Source organism: Rhopilema esculentum, chromosome 11, assembly GCF_057945365.1.
Source record: "Rhopilema esculentum isolate cy_ngs chromosome 11, ASM5794536v1, whole genome shotgun sequence".
Taxonomy (NCBI): Eukaryota; Metazoa; Cnidaria; class Scyphozoa; order Rhizostomeae; family Rhizostomatidae; genus Rhopilema; species Rhopilema esculentum.
This window is the reverse complement of record NC_142825.1, coordinates 15,896,458-15,916,260: the sequence shown is the minus strand read 5'-3', so window position 1 is coordinate 15,916,260 and position 19,803 is coordinate 15,896,458. Positions and strand designations below refer to the sequence as shown.

Genomic DNA, 19,803 nt, shown 5'->3' with positions numbered 1-19,803 from the left:
AAGTTAGAAATATTTTCACTGATGACATGAATAGAAGTCACATCATTTTAAGGTTTCCACGGTTACGAAGCTGTTTTCTTTGCTATTTTCCTATGATCTGACAGTTATTGTTTAAATTTTTTTTTTTATAGATATCAGGGCTGACATGGCCCTTAATCTAGTTTTACAATTTTATTACAACAAATTTACAAAGATAACGCAACTACAGTTTAAAAACGATATGACTACAGCATTAAATCAGCAATACAAACGTTAAATACATTGATTTTTAGATACTTAAGAAGACAAGTTGTCTAGTAACAATGGAAAACAGAATTTGCTGTATTTCTATGTGATTCTAAACATATGTGAAACAATATCTTTGGAGGTAAAAATACTGAGGGACAAAATCGTACTCTCTTGCATGCTTACAGAATCTCTCGCGCTTTTTAAAAACCTTTCTTTTTCTTGAGAATCTGAATTACAGATACAAATATATTTTATTCGACATTTAATTTTTTTCAGGGGTATCTGAAATCTTCTTTGTTACAATATTCACTGCTGAAATGCTGCTGAAACTGTATGGCCTTGGTCCAAAACAGTATTTTCACTCAATGTTCAATGTTTTTGACTGCGTTGTAAGTAGTTATTATTTTTGTAGAAACATAGTACAGATTTGATTGGATATTTGTATTTGTATCATGTTTTGATGTTATCGAGTTGTCAATATGAAGAAACTATTGCGTTGTAAATTCTGAAGTGTTACTGTTAACAATTAAGAACTCTAAATGTAAATTTAATATGTTTTTCTAAAAATTATTCTTTTAATTAGTCAATTTTATTTGCTGCATGAATTATCTGCTTGAAATCTTTTTTTCTTTAGGTTGTAAATTTAAGCATCCTTGAGATAGTTATTGTCAATTTTTCCAACGACTTCGATTTGGGATTAAGTGTCATGAGAAGTTTGCGCCTTCTAAGAATTTTCAAGGTCACAAAGTAAGTTTCTAAGTTTCCTTTTTTGGACTAGGAATGCCTAGTAATCTGAACAGTTTTCTATTTAATATTTTTGAGTTTTTTTAACTACCTGGAACGGTCTTTTAGTTGTCATGAAAATATTAATATTGATCTAGACAACAGCAATTGAAATTAGAATAAAGCTGTACTTGAACATGCCATTGACTCTTAACGTTCATCAGCAATTGATGAAGCCAACAAAAGGGCTATTGCAACTGCAATATTGATAGCACAAATAATCTCCAAAGCATGAAAATACTAATCATTTTACAAATGGTTACTGTGTTATCAAGGCTATTGCCACAATGCCTCTGTTTGTATACTAGATGCTAGCAAAGATCCCGACAGCGTTTTCATTTTCCTATCAAATACACACTTATTCAATGTACCCGAAAAATTCAAATTCACAGAAATCATTCTCAACCCGCAGTAACCATTTGTAGTATGATATCTATGCTACGAAATCGGAAATTCAACATCGTTATCCATAGTTGAAAATCATACATCGCAACTAAAATGAATCGAATATGGGTGAGAATGAGAATGTACTCAATTGTACTAAGTCCAACTATACTAAACTTTTTTTGGCTGATACAATACTCGTGAGATTTTGTTTCCATTTCATTTGTGCTGGATTTTGCTTATACCTCTACAATTGTGCTGGATTGAATCTTCAATGATGAAGAGTTCCGGATCTTCACACCGTAGTAGTTAAAAGCTGTTTATGCCTTCTTTATGGAGTTTCTAACTGCAAACCTTGTGTTATGGCTATGAACGGTTTTCAAGAGTGAACAAAAAAGTCATGTAAGGTAGCGCAGATCAATTAAAAATTTGATACATTATTACCGCATAGCTCAATTCTTTTATGGATTGGTAGCCAGTTTCATGTTTTAACGGATGGTTTACTTTCGGATTGTCTATTTCTTGAAAATATACGACAATCCAGGGCCAACACCACGAAATTCAAAGTGGAGGGGCAAAGTTCTATAAATCGAACTTGAATTTAGTGCTTCAAAAGTCCTTGGAAATATGTTAGCCTACCAAAAAAGTAGGGGGCCATGGCCCCTCCGGATCCCCAGGTGGCATGGGCCCTGTAATCACACTGTTGCTGAAGATTAAGTAGAGCATTTATTTAGCTTATCAGAATTGACTACAGCGAATGCGATACACGCTTCTGGCTGTGATGCTCAAAAGACATCTTAAGGTCCTTCGTTAACGGTATAGAGAACACAATGAATATACTTGGTTAGGATGGCTTCCAATAAAAGAAAGAAGATACTTGAAATTTTTTAACCTAGATTTCAAGGCTATGAACTCAGAATTAGGTATGACTACTTACAACTGAATTCAAGGGAAAGTAGAAAGAACTCAGCTCGGATCGCAATAAATCACTGGAGATCTTAACGAAATAGAGCGGACCACATTTTCATCATTGTGTAACAATTTTCTAGTTTATATAGCTAAGCAACACAATCAAATTGAAATACCTTTTCCACTATATTGCTTTGTACTTATGGCAGCAAAGACCATCTGAAGTTGATCAATTGAGTATTCATTGTTAGAATTTTTATTTTATTGTTTTTGCTATTCATATCATGATTTTTATTGATAGAAACGTACAGTCCTGTTCTTTGTTTTTAACATTACAGGCTACACATTGTATTATAGTTGTCAATTTTCTCTTCTTCAGGTATTGGTCATCGCTTAGAAACCTCATCAGTTCGCTCATGAATGGCATGAAATCAATTCTCAGCTTAATATTTCTACTATTTCTGTTCATCGTCATATCAGCCCTTCTTGGGATGCAGCTATTTGGTGGGAGGTGAGCTTTCTAGATAAAAGGCTGTCATTTACAACATTTAGATCTATTCTTCAACAAAAATTACAACGATGTTAAGATGCTCAATCTTCTATCATAGAGCAATGCAATTATATCTCCTGTAAAAAAGAATCGTAACGGCCTGCTAGATGATCGAAAGACAAGATTAGCACAGCTAGATTGATTGCTCATATGAATATCATATCACCTACATTCTTCATTTTATTTAGAAGTGTCACTATTTCATTTTATCTGTTTTCTATCACTTTTTCATCTATTTCTTCTGATTCTACTTTTTTCTATTATAGGTTTGAAAAGTTAGAGGAATATCCAAGAACTAACTTTGACACATTTGTTGATTCCTTGATGGCAGTCTTTCAGGTTCACATTATATTCTTAGATAAATTTAAAGCATTCTCATAAATCCTCTTGACGAGACTTTCGCAATAATTTTATATATTTGCAACGTTAAATTAATTTAGCATCTAATAACAGAGCATGTTGCCATGGCTCTCAATGAAGCTCTAGTTGATATTTAGACATGGAAGTTAATTCAAAGCTTATATTTTGTATTTTTGGCATAAGTTACCTAATGCTGTTGAACTAAGTTAACACCTTTAGCATTTTGAACGACACCTACGCCTAACTATTTTCTTATTAAATTGCAAATTTCTACTTATTTTACTTGCAGATCATGACAGGAGAAGACTGGAATGCTGTGATGTACAATGGTGTTAATGCATATGGTGGTCCGAAGAAAACCGAAGGGCTAGTGATGTCTCTCTATTTTGTCCTGTTAGTCATTTTTGGGAATTGTATCCTTGCTGACATAATATTTATCTAATAAGAATTTTTCTTCGCTTTGATGTCTTCTAGTTAATATAGAAGACCATTCGTTGCTAACAAAAAAATTTTGTACCGATTTCTACAAAATGGCAGGTTCCGATCATGCCTTTTTTTAACAAGAATCCAATTTGCCATGCACATTTTGTATCTGAGTTCTTGAATTATGAAATTGTTAATTTCACATTAATTTTGAAATTAAAATCAAATATTTTCATTAAGCATCACGGTGTGAAAGATACTTTTATAAATAGGTATTAGCTTACTCTTTTACCTAAGGAAGAATGGCTATTCAAAGCTTACTTTCCTCGAAATAAAAATCTGCTTTACGTTTCTGTTTAAATTTGGCTTCAATTTGTTTTCCCCCATTTCTTCAGCGACAAAATTCACAACAGCTCACCCTTAAGCTGGCATGTAATTTTAATAAAAAATTATTTAAATTGATGACTTTGGTGGCTCAATTTGGCATGTGATAACTAGATCAAACTTTTTCTGCAAAAATATTTTAGAATTCTTTTCGTTTTATTTGATTTATCAAAATCCTTCAAATTGCATATTTACAATTAACTGCAAACTCAGACACGCTGCTGAACGTCTTTCTTGCTATCGCCGTTGATAATCTAACAAACGCTGAAATCCTGTCACAAGATGAAGAAGATGAGCAGAAATTGTTAACAAGGCAGAGGACTGCCCGTGCTGGATTTACAGGACCAGGCACACATTGGACCAAGTTAAAAGCACTTTCGTTTGTAAGAACGCTTCAAAGGCAGGTAGAAGAGGAAGAAAACCGTGCCAATATGGAAAAATCAGTTTTAGCCAACAACTTGGTTTCTAATGAAGGAGAGAAAGTTGAGAAAGATAACAAAAATATGATGGAGAAAAGAGTGTATGTCTACGTTAAGAATTTAAATATTATCTTTGCAGTTAAAACACATTCTGAATGAATTAAAATACCAGTAGAAAGTGTTTCATGAAAAATTTAGTGATTTTGCTTAAATTCGACTCCACTTTGACAAATGCCACCTCACATCGTTATCGAGGCAGCGTCTTTCCTTGTCTTTTCTCTACTAACAGATATGATACGATAGAAATTCAAACCTAACTGCATAGAACTGCTGCCTTAATCAAATACAGAAATTTTTGCTACTAGAATCAAAATAACTTTTTTTGATCTTGTTAGATTGAAATGCCTTTGGCACACCGCTGTATTGTTGCTTATAATTTTAATATCATCATTTCTTTCAGAAACCCAGTCAGTGCTGAGATTCAAAGAAAGGTAACTTGACATGATAATACTTTCCGTTGAGATACCTCATAGCTTACCAAAGAAATGCCCAATGTAATAAGCTTAGTTTTATCAAATTTCAAACATTTTATGATGATAGTTCAACGACATATCAGCAACTGACATATACGGTGGAAACCAAATACATAAAGAAAAACCAAATGAAACGAATTTAAGTGGATTTCCTCCCAGACTTTACGTTGCATGAAGCTCTGATAAATATGATGTTGGTTTGCACTAAAATACATTATATTAATTTTCACTGAGCAATAATTACTATTCGCAAGTAAGCTGCCTTTTGTTTGATACAATCCAGAGATTAATTTCCAGTCGAGTAAATTGTCAAAGTTTTTTTTCTTAGTATAATTTTAAATTTTTCATATGAAAAGTGGACCCATTTTCACAATGACCCCGCTCACACTAGCATAGGGCTCCTGTTCACAATGCACCCAAATTATCTGGTATGAAACGCTGCGTCAATCTTTATGAAATTCTCTACGCTCTATATGTCACATGAAAATTACAACAGAGTGGTTTGGGCTCAATGTGAATCCCATTTGTGAAGAATCTCCCTCAACAAATGTGTTTTCGATCACGATTTGCAGCAGAGACATATTTTTATCAACTTATACGTGATTTATAATGTGTGAAACAGCACATTCAAACACATTTCAGTCTCTCACTTTCACATTTTCTGTAATAAACCTGTGTAATTTTTTGCAGTGGAACAAGATTCTACAGCAACAATCATCTGTTCCACTGGTTGTGGAAAATTATGTTGCTGTGAATGAGGACCAGAATAAGAATATTGAGAATAACAGCTCGGCCAGATCAAATACTAACGCGGTTGCTAATGGGGACGTTTCAGATCAATGTAAGTATTTTAGTTTAATGTTTACTTTCGTTAGGAATGATTCGCATTGCTGCGGATCCCTACTTTTCGCAATTATCCAAAATTTCGCTCACTGAGGTTTTGATGAATCCTAACTAGCACAACCCTTACTCAGATATGAAGCTGCTCATACGTTAGTTTATTCATAAAAACAAGCATCTTGAAATCAAATAGCACAAACCTTAGTCAACCAGAGATGTATAAATTGGGGGTGTCCATGAAGTTACAACCCCCCCCCCCCCCACCAATCATCGAAAAACTCTATTTTTTTGGGCAAAACCTAAACCAGTTATGCTGTTCGTTGGGCAAGAAGAGCTTTGTATTCAGCAATAAACCAGTATTCGTATCATGTTTGTTTTCCCGTTTGTGCAAAAGGCTTTGTCTGACAAAATGCGATATTTTTTACCAACATTCCCTCGTGACCTTCATCAATGTGCTGGCCGATGCTCAAGCTATTCATTAGAAATTTAGTCACGCGACTGGACCTGTTTTCTACTGTAGAGCGTTGAAAAACCAAAGGGAAGTTGGCAAACTAAAAACAACATCGACATTTCTTAGTATTGAGGTGGCATAAATCAGCAAAAAATAGATCATAAATAAGCAAAAATTATTTTTGGTAACTCAATAAACGAGAACTTATTTGTAGCAGCGACAGCTGAGTACATGGCAGGCAACATTGCTTAAGATTAAAGAAGATTTCGCAAGATGAAAATAATTGAAATTTGCCTTTGATCCACAATGAGCAGTGACAGACTGTTAGACTCCTTTCTCAATGAAATCTAGGGCCAAAAAAATTTAAAGTTAAACTCAAAAATTCATAATTTTATCTTGTTGTAGCATGACTGTTTTATTGGTACTTCTTCGTCTGGTGCTTCTTCTTCAACTTTCAGTTTCCTCTTTGTGCTGGTTCTATATTCAGCGAATGATTAAAGGCATTCGACATGCATAAGTACAGCAAATCCAAAATAACTTAGGCCAAATTGACCAGAGCACGCTCGCATAGAAGAAATTGAAAAATTCTTCACGTGAAACCACTGTGTGCTGCTCTATGATTTCACTAATTTGTAGACAAGCGGAACTGTTCACATGTTTCTCTCTGTGCTAAATTTGATTGATCAACTGCTAGTGGCCGAGCGGCTGTGTGCCTTTAAATGCTTTTACCTGCGTCAAATGCCTTTAAATGCTTCTTCATTTCAAATTTGTATATAGTTCAAACATAGCAATGAGTTTGTCTAAAGGTTTAAATTTTGAAATCTCAAAAAATCAAGAAATACAAATAAATTTCGGATGCATGCTTCATAATATTATGCGAAGCGACGGGATAGAGCTAGAGCTTAGAAGGCTAGGGGGTTTAGCCTTCCTTATCAACCATCCTTTACTTTTGAGCTTATTTTTCCAGAAAAACCACTCGACTCTGACGGAAGATTTATATTGATTTTCATAACTGTATTTATATATAAAGCTTTTATAATTCAGTACGTTTTCTGTGAATAATGGATTGCCAATACTCATACTACCTTTGATATTGGATTCCGCTTTGACATAGGAAGGTAAATATTTGATTAGATTGCTCTAACAATTTAGTTTCATGGGAAAATAATTGACTGTCGGCATTATTCATTTCACCTTATTGCGATGCAAATTTGCCATGAATTCCAAAACAAGAGGGTCTGTGCGAATGATTAAAAAGAGATATGTCATTGGTCCCTGCAGAATGGTGATTAATTCGAAATGTCAAATAAAGCAGGCATTCTAGATAATCAAAAAAAGCATGTAAACTACATGCTAAGTCTTTGCTAGTGGTTTTCAATATGGATGATGAGAATTTGTAAAAGCAATTTTCTTTGATTTGTTAATTAGACTCATTAGTAGAAGGCTGGAAGTGTAAGGCCTGGATCAAACTTCGCACTTCTCATGTGCCGAACCTAACTCTGTTTGGAGCGACACTTAAGCATGTTTAGCGCGACTCCCGTTTCAAACGTCGAACTTAATTATGTCGCGCCAAATGGGTTTTAGGATTGTTACATGAAGTATCTTGGTTAAGGCACGCAATCTCAAATATTTGTTTGAAACGCATGCGCCCTCCAAGAAAGAAATGAATTCTGGGAAGGAAAATAAATTAAATATATTTATGCATTGAGCTTGGTACATGACAAGTTCGACGCTTGAAACCGTACCGTGCTGGAGCCGTGCAGTTCGGCAAGCTCTGCCGATCCAAACTAGTCTGCCGCTCCTAACTAAATGTGCCGTACCAAGTTGATTCAAACGTCGCGCCCCTCATGTACTTAATTCTCGAGTTAATTTTGCCACATGAGAAGCGCGAAGTTTGAACCAGGCCTAATATAACTACCCGCTGATCCTTTACAGTACTGGGTATTTGCGCTCTTTACAAAATGACTTCACCATCTTGAGCTAACTTTATGTCATTGATTAATCAATGATTTAGAACTGCTTCAACAATACACCAGTCACAAAGACTCAATTTTAGGGCTAATTTCTACTCAATGTCATTTTCGACGATTTTGTATAAGACCACGCAGGAATGGAAGATTTGCAAATATAAGACAGCTTTTACCTCATTGAGGCCAATTTCAAACCCCGAGAATGATAGGTGCATTTCTATCAAGAATCCATTGGACTAACCTCAAATTAATGTTTAAAATATTTTTGTCGGGCAGTTTCAGTAAATGTCGAGCAAATAATTTTGACACTAAAAGCAAAAGAGGTAGTTACGCGACTGTATCAACATATTGCATACATTTTTCAGTTAGTTTACAAATGTTTTCTATTGAAAGCACCCATTGCTTCAATAGCCTAAGACATTTAGCAGCTTTCCTTTGCCAACCGAATTTGTTGTTTACAAATCCTAACTTTTAGAACAAAACCTTTTATCGATATAACCGAATCTGAAATCTTGTGAATAGGAACAAGTGGAACTAAAATTTTGTACGACCTTCACACATCATTTCACTAACAGTTTCTTTAACGTCATTTTGACACAGGTAATTAATTATTCATCTATTTGGTCGAATCTTCCCCCAACTGTGATGTAAATTTGTATCATTGGCCCATCAGAAGCTAGTGATAGTGAAAATGCTAGTAATTTCGTTGCGTGTGATGGAATGAGATACGACTTTCTTCGACTCTTTTGTAGGTGACAATGTTGAAAAAATGATACGAGAGGATGGCCTTTTAAATGTTATGAAGACAAATGTTGCAGATAGAAGAAGAGTGCAGAAGCAAAACCCTGCCTTTCGGGAGGTTTCAATGTTTATCTTTACGCAAGAAAATCCGTAAGTTTAGTTTATTGATCAAAACGGTTATTGGTTCACATGAATACTTTTCAGTTGTAAGTTGTGATTCCAATTTCTTTCAAATTAATTTGAAATAGATTTAATGATGGAGATTGGACATTAGAAAACCTTTTATAACAGTCATATTTTTTATACCAATTCAATATTCTTAACTTTTAAATTCTTTTAGCCTCTTTTTTTCTGAAATGCTTGGCTTTCCTTTTTTTAGAATTCGACGATTTTGCCATGCAATCGTTCATCACAGATTCTTCGATCCTTTTATCATGGGAGTCATTTTTGTCAGCTCATTGACCCTTGCTATAGAAGACCCTTTGAATGATGAAAGCAAGATTAATCAGGTAATGTTGAATCGATTCCTCGTCAGTTATCTAATCAATTCGTAATATTTACCAAGATCTAAAAAATATAGCAAGAATTTCATTTTCTATTTACTTTTACTGGAAATTCTAATCCAGACTTGTCCATTTTTCAAAGTGCATTTTATAACCATCAAATTATAAGCTAAACATTTAAAATGGTAAAGGCAAAATAAACGTTTAAGCTAGCCATAGAAGGTAGTCAGCCACTCATTAAAATTCTCCTTCTCTTCTATCTTAGGTGCTAAAGTACTTTGATTACGTATTTGCCGCGATATTTTCATTAGAAGTCATTTTGAAGGCAAGTGGAAATATTTTGAGTAATTTTATATTTTTTTCTAAAAAACCAAACAACATGATGAAACATTCTTAATATTATATCGAATAAATTATATATTTTATTTATATCAAGTATGGCTTAGATAAATATTTGTTCATTCTAATGTCATGGCGTAAATATGTATTTACATAACTGCTTTTTTGATGATTTGAATTTTGTTGCATCTTGTAAATGGTTGTTAAAACTTACCAAATCTTCAATATCTAAAGCAGAAGCTTGAAAGTTAATTCTGAATTCACAGCTTTTCCAATTTGCAAATCAAACTGCTTCTTGCAATTAAACATGAAAACTTTAAAAAAAATTTCATCAGAAATATCCAGAAAATTGATTAATTTGTATTAAATTTTAGTTCATCGATATTGGTTTGTTTCTTCACAAAGGCGCTTACTTCAGGGATTTTTGGAATATCCTTGATTTCTTCGTTGTTGCATGCAACATTGCATCTATCGTTGTGAGGTTATTATTCGATCTATTTTCTTTATTTCATCCTTATCTTTACATGGGTGCTTCTGCTACAAGAAGAAATTCAAATAATCTTTTCACAAACAGCAATCTAATCGAATGTTTCAAAGTTTTTTAAATAGTTACTTATATATCTAAATATTCGATTGATTGAAAATACCATGTGCTTGAATGAGAAAAAGCATTAGCAAGTAAGTTTAGTAAGCAGCGTCTATGCAGCGAAATTTTATTTCGTGTTTTTTTGAGAGTTGTATTTTCTCATCTTTTCCGATATGTTTGAAACCAAAATTTTCAAAATTTGACCAGCGAAAGTGTGTTTAATCAGAGTTTGAAATTAGGTAGTACATGCAAAGGCCAGTTTGTGACGTCACAATGATGAGTCGGGTCGACAACTGCGATTGTACATAATAGGCATTCGTTTAATGCGCTCGTATAAAAGTCAGTTTTGTCTGTCTGTCTTACCGTGTGGAGAACACGGAGCCAGATAGAGAGCGAAAGAGAGAGAGAGAGAGAGAGAGAGAGAGAGAGAGAGAGAGAGAGAGAGAGAGAGAGAGAGAGAGAGAGAGAGAGAGAGAGAGAGAGAGAGAGAGAGAGAGAGAGAGAGAGAGAGAGAGAGAGAGAGAGAGAGAGAGAGAGAGAGAGAGAGAGAGAGAGAGAGAGAGAGAGAGAGAGAGTTAACAAGCTTATATATAAAAATCAAAATACTAATTAAGGATGAGTTAGGATGATGAAAGGATGATGCAATGTTATAAAGAAAGATCTAGGCATAGAGACGTTGAGTTAGCTTGATTTAGATGAGTGACGCTGTAAGAACAGTGGTGAAGGAGATGTCCTTATGGTATGTGATCCCGTGAATTATGTAGGGGGATGACGATGGCATGCTCGATGAATTAGTAAGAAGTGAGTGCAAAATGGCCCAAGAATAGTCACTACAATATATTGCACGGATGAGTCTGCAAATAATAACCAAGAAACAATGACAGGGCCCACGCCACCGAGGGGGCCGAGATGGCCACTTTCTTCGAAGCAAGTTGTTTTATAGCTGCAGTAAAAGATGAAAAAAATCTAGGCTCCCTACTCTTGCCAAGGCGTGTCCTTGCGTGCCCTTGGTTACCTAGCAGTTTGGCATGACCAACTGATAGTTTTTCTTATCATCAATGGCATATGAATGAGGGGCCTCATAATCCTTTGTTCCTGTCTAAAAATAGCACAAATGTACATTTTTCAATTTGCGTCCATATCCTATCCTTTTTGCCTTTGTTTCAGTGTTTCACGCTATTGTACCAAAGTGAGACTGAGATACGATATTTCCGTCTGTAATGGTCCATGATAAAATACCCCACGCTAAAAAAAAGAGGGTAATTTTCAGTCGGGGTCCATATTCTATTTTTTTAGCGTATAAAACTGCCCCTTATTGCAAAGTTTTATGTATTGTGCCAAAGTGAGACTGAGATACGATAATTCTGTCAATTAAAGTCTAGGGCAAAGAACCACAATTTTAAAACTAGAAAAAGGGGGCAAATTTCAGTTGGGGTCTATATCCTATCGTTTTAGCGTATCACATTTTCACTTGTTACAAAGTTTCATGTTATTGTGCTTACTTACAGCAGTGATATCGTAAAATCGCAGCTAGAGTCTTGGGGCAAAGTACCCCAGCTAAAAATAGCTGAAGGGGGCAACTTTCAGGGTATCAAACTGTCCCTTGTTGCATAGTTTCACGCTAGTATCACTATTTGCACAATTCGACATAATAAGTGAATTAACAGGCCTGACTAAACGGTTTCGACTCGACTCATCACTGTGATGTCACAGCGGGAAATTAAACTTCGCTATGTAGTTGCAAAATGTTCATTCTTATATAATTTATCGGAATCGTGTTTTTTGCATAAAAACAAGGGTGAAGGATTCTATAGATTTATTTTGAAATATTGGAATGGTAAATTTGGCTGCATATGCAGGATCAGTGAAAGCAATATTGTTGAGTATGGGCAGACTGACAAAGAAAAATCCATAAAAGTTCCTCACATTTTGGATTTAGTATGAAAAACTGAAAAATTATCTTCAATTACTGATTATATTCTGCTATAGTGGTAATCAAGATTTGAAATAGTCGCGATAATTTTTGGGTATTGTTTGACATGATGTAAAGTTTATTTTGAGAAAGCACATTTATTTAGGAATGGACGGCACCCCGCTCCCTCCCCCCCCCCCCAAAAAAAAACTTTAGGATATATGTCTTTTATTCGGCAATATCCTTTTTGAGTGGGGCTCAATAGTTTCCCGTTCCTCTTTGTGTTGCTTCTTGAAATGCTTTCATCTTGCCGCTTCATTCAAGTCAATTAATTGAAAATTTCCTCTCCACAGCTTACAGAGTGCTGACTCCAGAACAAAAACAAGCCAGACTGTCAAAGCTTTGCGAGTACTCAGAGTTCTTCGACCATTGAAGGCTATTAGCAAAATCAAAAAGCTGAAAGTAAATATAACCAGCACATTCTTGTCTAAAAAATTTCCTTTTTGACTGTTTCAACAACTGAGGCCCTGTTCGCACAACACTGGATTAAATTTGCATCGGATCACTTTTTTAATAGGATAGACTTTCTGTTCACACGATGACGCTGGAATCCGATACGTTCCGTATCGTTTTTGCGGAGTTAAACCATTCCGCTGTGAATGTGGAATGGAATCATATCAATTGCTTTGAAAAGAGCAAACATTTAGTAAACTAAAGCTTTTCGTCTGACACTCTTCAGAGTTTAAAACGTCAGAAGATAGATCGAAAACTCTACGCTAAGAAATATATATACCCAGTTGTAGATCGAAATAAGCCAATCAGAAACACGAGCACATGACTGTATAGGTTGACCAATCAGTGCCGCTTGCCTATTAGAATGTTACCAGTGGAGTCCTAAGGTGAAAACGAACTCCTTTTGTCTACACAGTAGCGGTTTTTTCGTGCTTATGTAGATAGATTCTAAAACTGCTAGGTGGAACGACGATCGGGCTTTACCAATAATCCGAAACATGTCGCACAATCTGGGTTTTCTAGTAAATGCTGCCCGATAGTAGAATCACAGGTTTTAGTTGCAATTTTAGATTTGCAAGACCGAGGTGGCTGTTCTCTTTGGGGATGGGTTTTGTTTCTAATATTAGATGGAACATGTTGTTTTATTCTATCCTCCAATCTTTGGGTGGTGCGTCCTACGTAGCCAGAATCACACTGGCACGTAAATTCATATATAACAGACCTTTTTTGTGTTGCAGGAACGCAGTCCTTTTGAATAAACGGAAGGGCCTTTTCGTACTATAAACAACACGTGGGTTGACCGCAAAGAAACAATTTGTAATGGCCTGTTTTATTTGGCTTTCAAAACGTAGGGAGCTGTTACCGATCCAGGGTAGTTTTAGATAGACGGGGCACTTTTGAGGACCAAATTTTACGTCAGCCGAGAAATTTATCAGATCACTTTTGAGCTCGTGTTAACGCATTAATATGGTTTCGCTCTGGAAACTCTGTTTGTTCAAAAAAGCAACTTCACTTTCGGGGTTTTCAAAAGCAGTTTGGCACTCTTTTCAAGACGCAAAATGACAGTGGATCTCAGTGAAACAATAAATATGCTCCTTGCGATGATAATGAGTTTCACAAGATTAATGGAAGATTTGATTGTTAAAAAACTTATTCGAAATTCTTCTTCTTCAGAAGAAAACAGTGTATCAGATATGTCACGTCAAAGAATGCATTTGTTCCGAAAAAGGGCAAAACAACGAATAAAATCCCACGCAGTCCTGAGGAGAGGGGGAAACAGGGGGGTCACTGGCCCGGAAGCCCTTAGCTTTAGAGGCCCATAAATAATAACTCAATTGAAAAAACATTTCTGAATAATTATCCAGCCTCTCCATTAACATAACCTGTATTAGAGACAGTAATGACAAAAGTCTATGATGTGTTGAATGCTTGAGTTATTTAGCTTAAGAAAATAATTTTGTTAAGAATTTCTCATCTTATGGGCTTGGGCTAAAGAAATTCAAAAGCTTCTGAATGTTACCAAAAATGTGATTGCATGGCAACATACAGGGCAATATGTCATACAGATTTACACTGTGGCATTCGCATCTATTTGCAACAGTCTGTCGGTTGTAGTCCAATTTAGTTAACGAATTTAACCTTTTTCTTATTTAACGTTAACGATTTTAACCGAAAGAAAATTTCATTTTCATGCATTATGGTGCTAAGATATCAGATATGTTCAAATTATATCAAACAGTGGATCAGGTATGGTATGATATTTGACGCGTACATTGTATTTCGATCGTGTTTAAGAAGTGCGAGATCGAATGAGGCAGCGCGATTGGGAAGAAGCAGAATTAACAGTTGCCATAAGTTTAATACTTTTGATATGTACTTGTGATAAATTATATCTCTTTCATTAACCCTATCCGGACTGAGGGGATCATTAAGCCCCCTCCCCCTACTTACTTAATCGAGCAGTGCTCCATATTTATAGACTCGACAAGCACAAAGCTTAGCTTTTATCTATATGAAGTGTGAGTTTGTGTACAAGATTAAAATTATACTAAATTTGGGGGAATGGGCTGATTTTTTTCACAGTGGATTTTTTTGATGCACCGAATTCAGGTTCATCTCATAATCCTTTTATGAAATCCTTGTTACTTCTTATGTTTCTATGGTCTTTTTTATTTTTCTATTTACAAAATTTTCAGTTATGTGTCACGTGACTTTTACTTTGACGTCATATAGCCGACAATTAGCTAATAGGGTTTCTGCATAGAATTTTGAACAGAAAAATCGATAAACTTTTTTCATTACGCTGTGCACATCTGGCCTGGGATTTAAGATATGTAAAGTATATCGTTGAATATCGAGAAATGCTCTATTTGTGCTGCTTGTGTTAAAAACGAGATCTTAAGTCCGTCAGCCCGCCATGTTGAGTTTGCCAAAATTAAATTTACCAACTTAAAAAAAGTGTGACCTTTTAGCAGTTCCTCGATAAACATAACTTGGTTTCAGGAATCAATCTTTGAAAATTATTCAAATTTAAAAAATAGATGTTTTTGCATTTTTGTGTACATTGTCTCAATAATTATGACGTCATATCTTTTTTTGGACTTCCTTTTTAAAAAATGATTTATGACCTCTGCTATAGCTGTGGTGATTTTTGGCAACATACGTGTACTTAGTAAAAACGATTTTAGAGTGGGGGGGACTGAATAAGGTATTTAGCAGCTCAAAAAGCCCGGCCTGGATAGGGTTAAATATCCCTACATCTTGTGCCTAACCCACTTGTTTATTATTTTCAGTTATTGAAACGTATCATCTTGTACCTGTTATTTTCTATTTCTTTCTAATTCACAGGAGAGGTGAGAAAGATGGATTTTCCGATAAAAATCTAATCAGCTTCTTTAGTTTTTCATAAATTTTAAAATGACATAACGACATCGGAACTGAAAAAAGATCTTTTGATATATTAATTATTCTTGTGTTTATTTAGCTTCAAATTTTTTCCATCAAAACATAGCAATTAGATAAACATAGACAACCGTGTTGAATTTTTGACAAGACCAGAGGTTTTCCGAAAAAAAAACAGTTTAGCTCTACAAAGGGGTTTTGCCCCCTCTGACCCCTTTTTTCTACGCCAATGACACCATCGCAGTTTAGCCCACATGTCAATTTTAGCAACCAAAATAGCCACCCGAACAGTTTAAGCAACCATAATTTTCAAACATTTCTGGAGAGCATTTCCTATACCTCCTAGAAGCGTCTGCCTTATGCATGCTTTACTATTTAACATTTGTCCTGACCCGGGGCCCATAAATTCTCTCTGCGGCCATGACCCACGCTATGCAACTGCTTCAAGACGGAATTTTCGGAGCAGTGAAAGCGTAGCGTCATCGTGTGACAGGAGTGAATCCGACATGAAATGAATCCGGTATCGGTGTGAACAGGGCCTTAAAGTTAAAGGCAAACCAACTTTCAATCACAGTTTAATTCATCAAATAACTTGTTGTTTTGTTTGTTCAGACAATCAAGTTTTGAATATTTCTGTATGCATAAAAAGGAATAACAAGTGTAGATTTTATTGAAAGGTTTTTTCCCATTTCAAGAATTCTCACTGTATAACTGCGCTTTAAGAGTAATTGCTACTTTGTTTTAGGCCGTTTTTCAGTGCATGATATTCTCGTTGAAGAATGTGGCATTTGTGCTGATTATAACTATGTTCTTCCTCTTCATATTTGCGTGCATTGGTGTGCAGCTATTCAAGGTAACGCTCTTCATCACCTTTTAAAAAGATGACAGTATCAGCCTTAAATATGAAATCAAAACCAGTTTATAAAACCAGCATTGCAAATAAGTTTTACTTTTCTACCATTTCGGACAATCTACATTTGTACAAAGATTTTGCATGATTTTTGTTACATACAAAAACAAATTGTCAAGATATAACCAAGGTTGTTTTTAGAACAAAAAGCAATTTTTTTCGTGAAATTCCTATACCTGGTTGAAGTGAAGGGTTAAAACAATACCAATTTTTACAGATCCAACATTCATGCTTGTCGAAACAGACTGTGCTAATCCTTAGCCGTGATTCTTTTAGCCCAATCGTTTGCACGAGCCTTAACAATTGAAATCATTACATTCAAGACCGTCAGCATAGACTTTGGGGCTTTGAATAGTTTGAATATGAGTTAAAGATTTGTAGTAGCTTTCAAGCTGATTTGCAAGCTGATTTTTTGTAACACTGCCTTTTGTATGTCTTATTTTATTCCTGTATTTTTAGGGAAAATTCTTCCACTGCACTGATACTTCAAAAATGACCAAAGAAGACTGCAAGTGAGAAATTTTTTTGAACTTAAAAACTTGTTCATTTATCTGAATTCTGACATAAGCAAGTTTCAGTAATTGACAGAAAAACAAACCATTTTTTAAAAAATTTATTCTCAATGTTTTGATAAATTTTTAGCAATCTGTTGATAATGCACAAACTGTTTTGCAATTAGCTTTTGCCATGGTAGAGTAAATATGATAGAATTACGACAATAAAAGGTTTAGGTTATTTTTACTGACGATGCTATATACCAACATTTCGGGCATTTAATTTTAGATAGAGTAACTGTTCTATCTCTGTGGCGTCATAATCCTAAAATAAATGATATTTTCACAAATTACTCTGATAGTGGTTTTTCTTAGCTATCTCTTTATTTTTCTATATATACCCGGTATTACAATTTTGGTACTATATTGCAATGTTTGTACTTTTTTAGGTAATCTTACATCTTAAGTTCGATGCATTTATGTCATTTTTTGGAATGTTTAATAAGCAGCAATATATATGTTTTCATTTTGCTCTATTTCAGAGGCGACTTTTACTGGTTTCCATCCAAGGAGAGTGTTGTTGATAACAAACCAACAGTAAGCGAAATAATCTTTCTATTGTCTAGTTGTTATTGCTTTGAGTTTCAAAAATTGGACTGCTTTGTATCAATCAAGAACAACTGTAACAAGACAATGAGGGTTAAAATTCAGTTTTGATTTATCATTTTTTTTCTTAATATGCCTTTTTCTAATACCAACATACATCACTCTACTTCAGATTATTTTCAAATAGCTGCTGATTATAATAAATTTCACTTTACGAAGACCTTTTTTTTAAAAAAGAGTATTTGGTCATCAATGGAGAATGAATAGAGATGTACTCGAGCCTTTCAAGATGATAAAATATCAGCAATATTAGAACAGCTTACCAGTAAGAATATTTTTCATTCCAGGTAAAGAAAAGAGAATGGAAGCATTACGACTTTCATTTTGACAATGTTTTTCATGCCATGATAACCCTTTATGCCTCATCAACTGGAGAAGGCTGGCCTGGGTAATTCTTAACCTGTTTTTGAATTGTTAAAAAGAAAATTTGCTTAGCTCTATATTTCGCCATTTTCCAGTTAAGCCATTCCAAATACATGCTCGAGCCTATATTATAGATGTTACAGCATCAGATATTATATGGCCTTAATAAATCATTTTATTGATTTCATTTGGTTTGGCAAGACTGAAAAAGTGGTTTTTAATCGCTGTATTTGCATGTGCAGATAGTGCAGCTTTCAACAGATATTCATAATAACGCATTTATACATGTGGAAAGTATTTCAAAACATAAAAGCTAGATTTTTAGCTCATTTTAAGAATTACTTTTAGGTTTAAAAGAATACTTGCTAATACACTATGTAAATCTAAGATATTCAACATGCCTTTATCAATATTTACTCAAGTAGATTTGAGGCTAATTTTATCGAAATATGCTTGATTTTACCACCGAAATATTTTTTTATCAAAACTTTGAAAAAACCAGATAAGCTAACTTTCATCTAACTACGCTGACAGAAAGCTCTTTCCATAACTTTAAGAATTCCTTTTCTGCAATTCCATATCTATATATTCATATATACTTGCTCCATTAGATCAGTGAGTCTTTTTTAATTTATTCTTGGCAAATTTATTTTACATTCACTGCTTAATCTTAAGGCATGAAATCTAAAATTTTTGTTACTTTGAATTTTCAGGGCTATGCATAGGACGATTGATGCAACAAAAATTGACCAGGGTCCTATAACAAACAGTAACCCGCAGCTGTGCATATACTTTATTGTATTTGTGATCGTATTTACGTTCATGATTATCAACATTTACGTTGCTTTAATCATACTTACATTTCAACGGCAAGGGGAAAGAGAGTTAACAGAGGGCGGTCTTGATAGAAATCAGGTAAGACCAACTTTGACTGCAACAATAAAGTAGAGTTTTTCAAAGCGAAATCTTAACCTTTATCGTATGTTTCCAGCTTGTTTTAGCATTTGGTATATATATATATTTCATTTTGTGCATTTAAAAAAAATTAAGTAGCTTACATCAAAAAGAGGATTCGCAGGACATGCTGTCCGTCGGACTCCGTGAATATTTATATGGGTGACATGAAATAGATAATAGGCAGGAGCAAAATAGAACAACGATGAGGCTGTAATATGTTGCAAAAAAAAGCTTTAATAAATCTAGTGTAAAACTAAACAAAATCGTTTTAGGTTTTGAACCCAATTTTTCTTCTTTGCAGAGAGACTGCATTCATTTTGCGTTAACAGCGAAGGCAAAACATCGATACATGCCAAAAGACAAGCATTCATTTTCGTACCGTGTATGGTACGTCGTTGACTCGAGGCCATTCGAATACTGTATTATGCTTTTCATCGTGCTGAACACAATACAACTGATGATGCGGGTAAAATATCATTTTACTTAATTTAGTGATAATAAATGTATACCCGCCTTTTATATTTTGCTTAGTGCCTTATAGGCAGAGCTGTGCATGTTTTGGCTTATAGAGCAGAATTTTTGTATACTTGAACTACAGCTTGAATAAGGAGATTGATGTCTTCATCGTAATCTACTTTATCCATCAGCATTTATTTCATTATGTTGAAATTTTAAAGTTGTGTG

General features: G+C 34.6%; 1 protein-coding gene across 1 annotated transcript in view; it reads left to right on the top strand.

Annotated features, from left to right (window-relative positions):
* LOC135694020 (muscle calcium channel subunit alpha-1) overlaps positions 1-19,803 on the top strand; it is a 54,901-nt gene that overhangs the window by 17,376 nt on the left and 17,722 nt on the right. Inside the window, exons 11-29 of the mRNA XM_089111663.1 lie at positions 505-617; positions 863-975; positions 2,684-2,815; positions 3,121-3,193; positions 3,504-3,627; positions 4,235-4,541; positions 4,901-4,931; positions 5,664-5,814; positions 8,987-9,125; positions 9,355-9,484; positions 9,744-9,803; positions 10,192-10,298; positions 12,669-12,777; positions 16,475-16,582; positions 17,099-17,151; positions 17,676-17,730; positions 18,087-18,187; positions 18,876-19,077; positions 19,421-19,585. Of these exons, the coding sequence (XP_088967789.1) occupies positions 505-617; positions 863-975; positions 2,684-2,815; positions 3,121-3,193; positions 3,504-3,627; positions 4,235-4,541; positions 4,901-4,931; positions 5,664-5,814; positions 8,987-9,125; positions 9,355-9,484; positions 9,744-9,803; positions 10,192-10,298; positions 12,669-12,777; positions 16,475-16,582; positions 17,099-17,151; positions 17,676-17,730; positions 18,087-18,187; positions 18,876-19,077; positions 19,421-19,585 (2,273 nt within the window). The remainder of the gene's footprint in view (positions 1-504; positions 618-862; positions 976-2,683; positions 2,816-3,120; positions 3,194-3,503; positions 3,628-4,234; positions 4,542-4,900; positions 4,932-5,663; positions 5,815-8,986; positions 9,126-9,354; positions 9,485-9,743; positions 9,804-10,191; positions 10,299-12,668; positions 12,778-16,474; positions 16,583-17,098; positions 17,152-17,675; positions 17,731-18,086; positions 18,188-18,875; positions 19,078-19,420; positions 19,586-19,803) is intronic.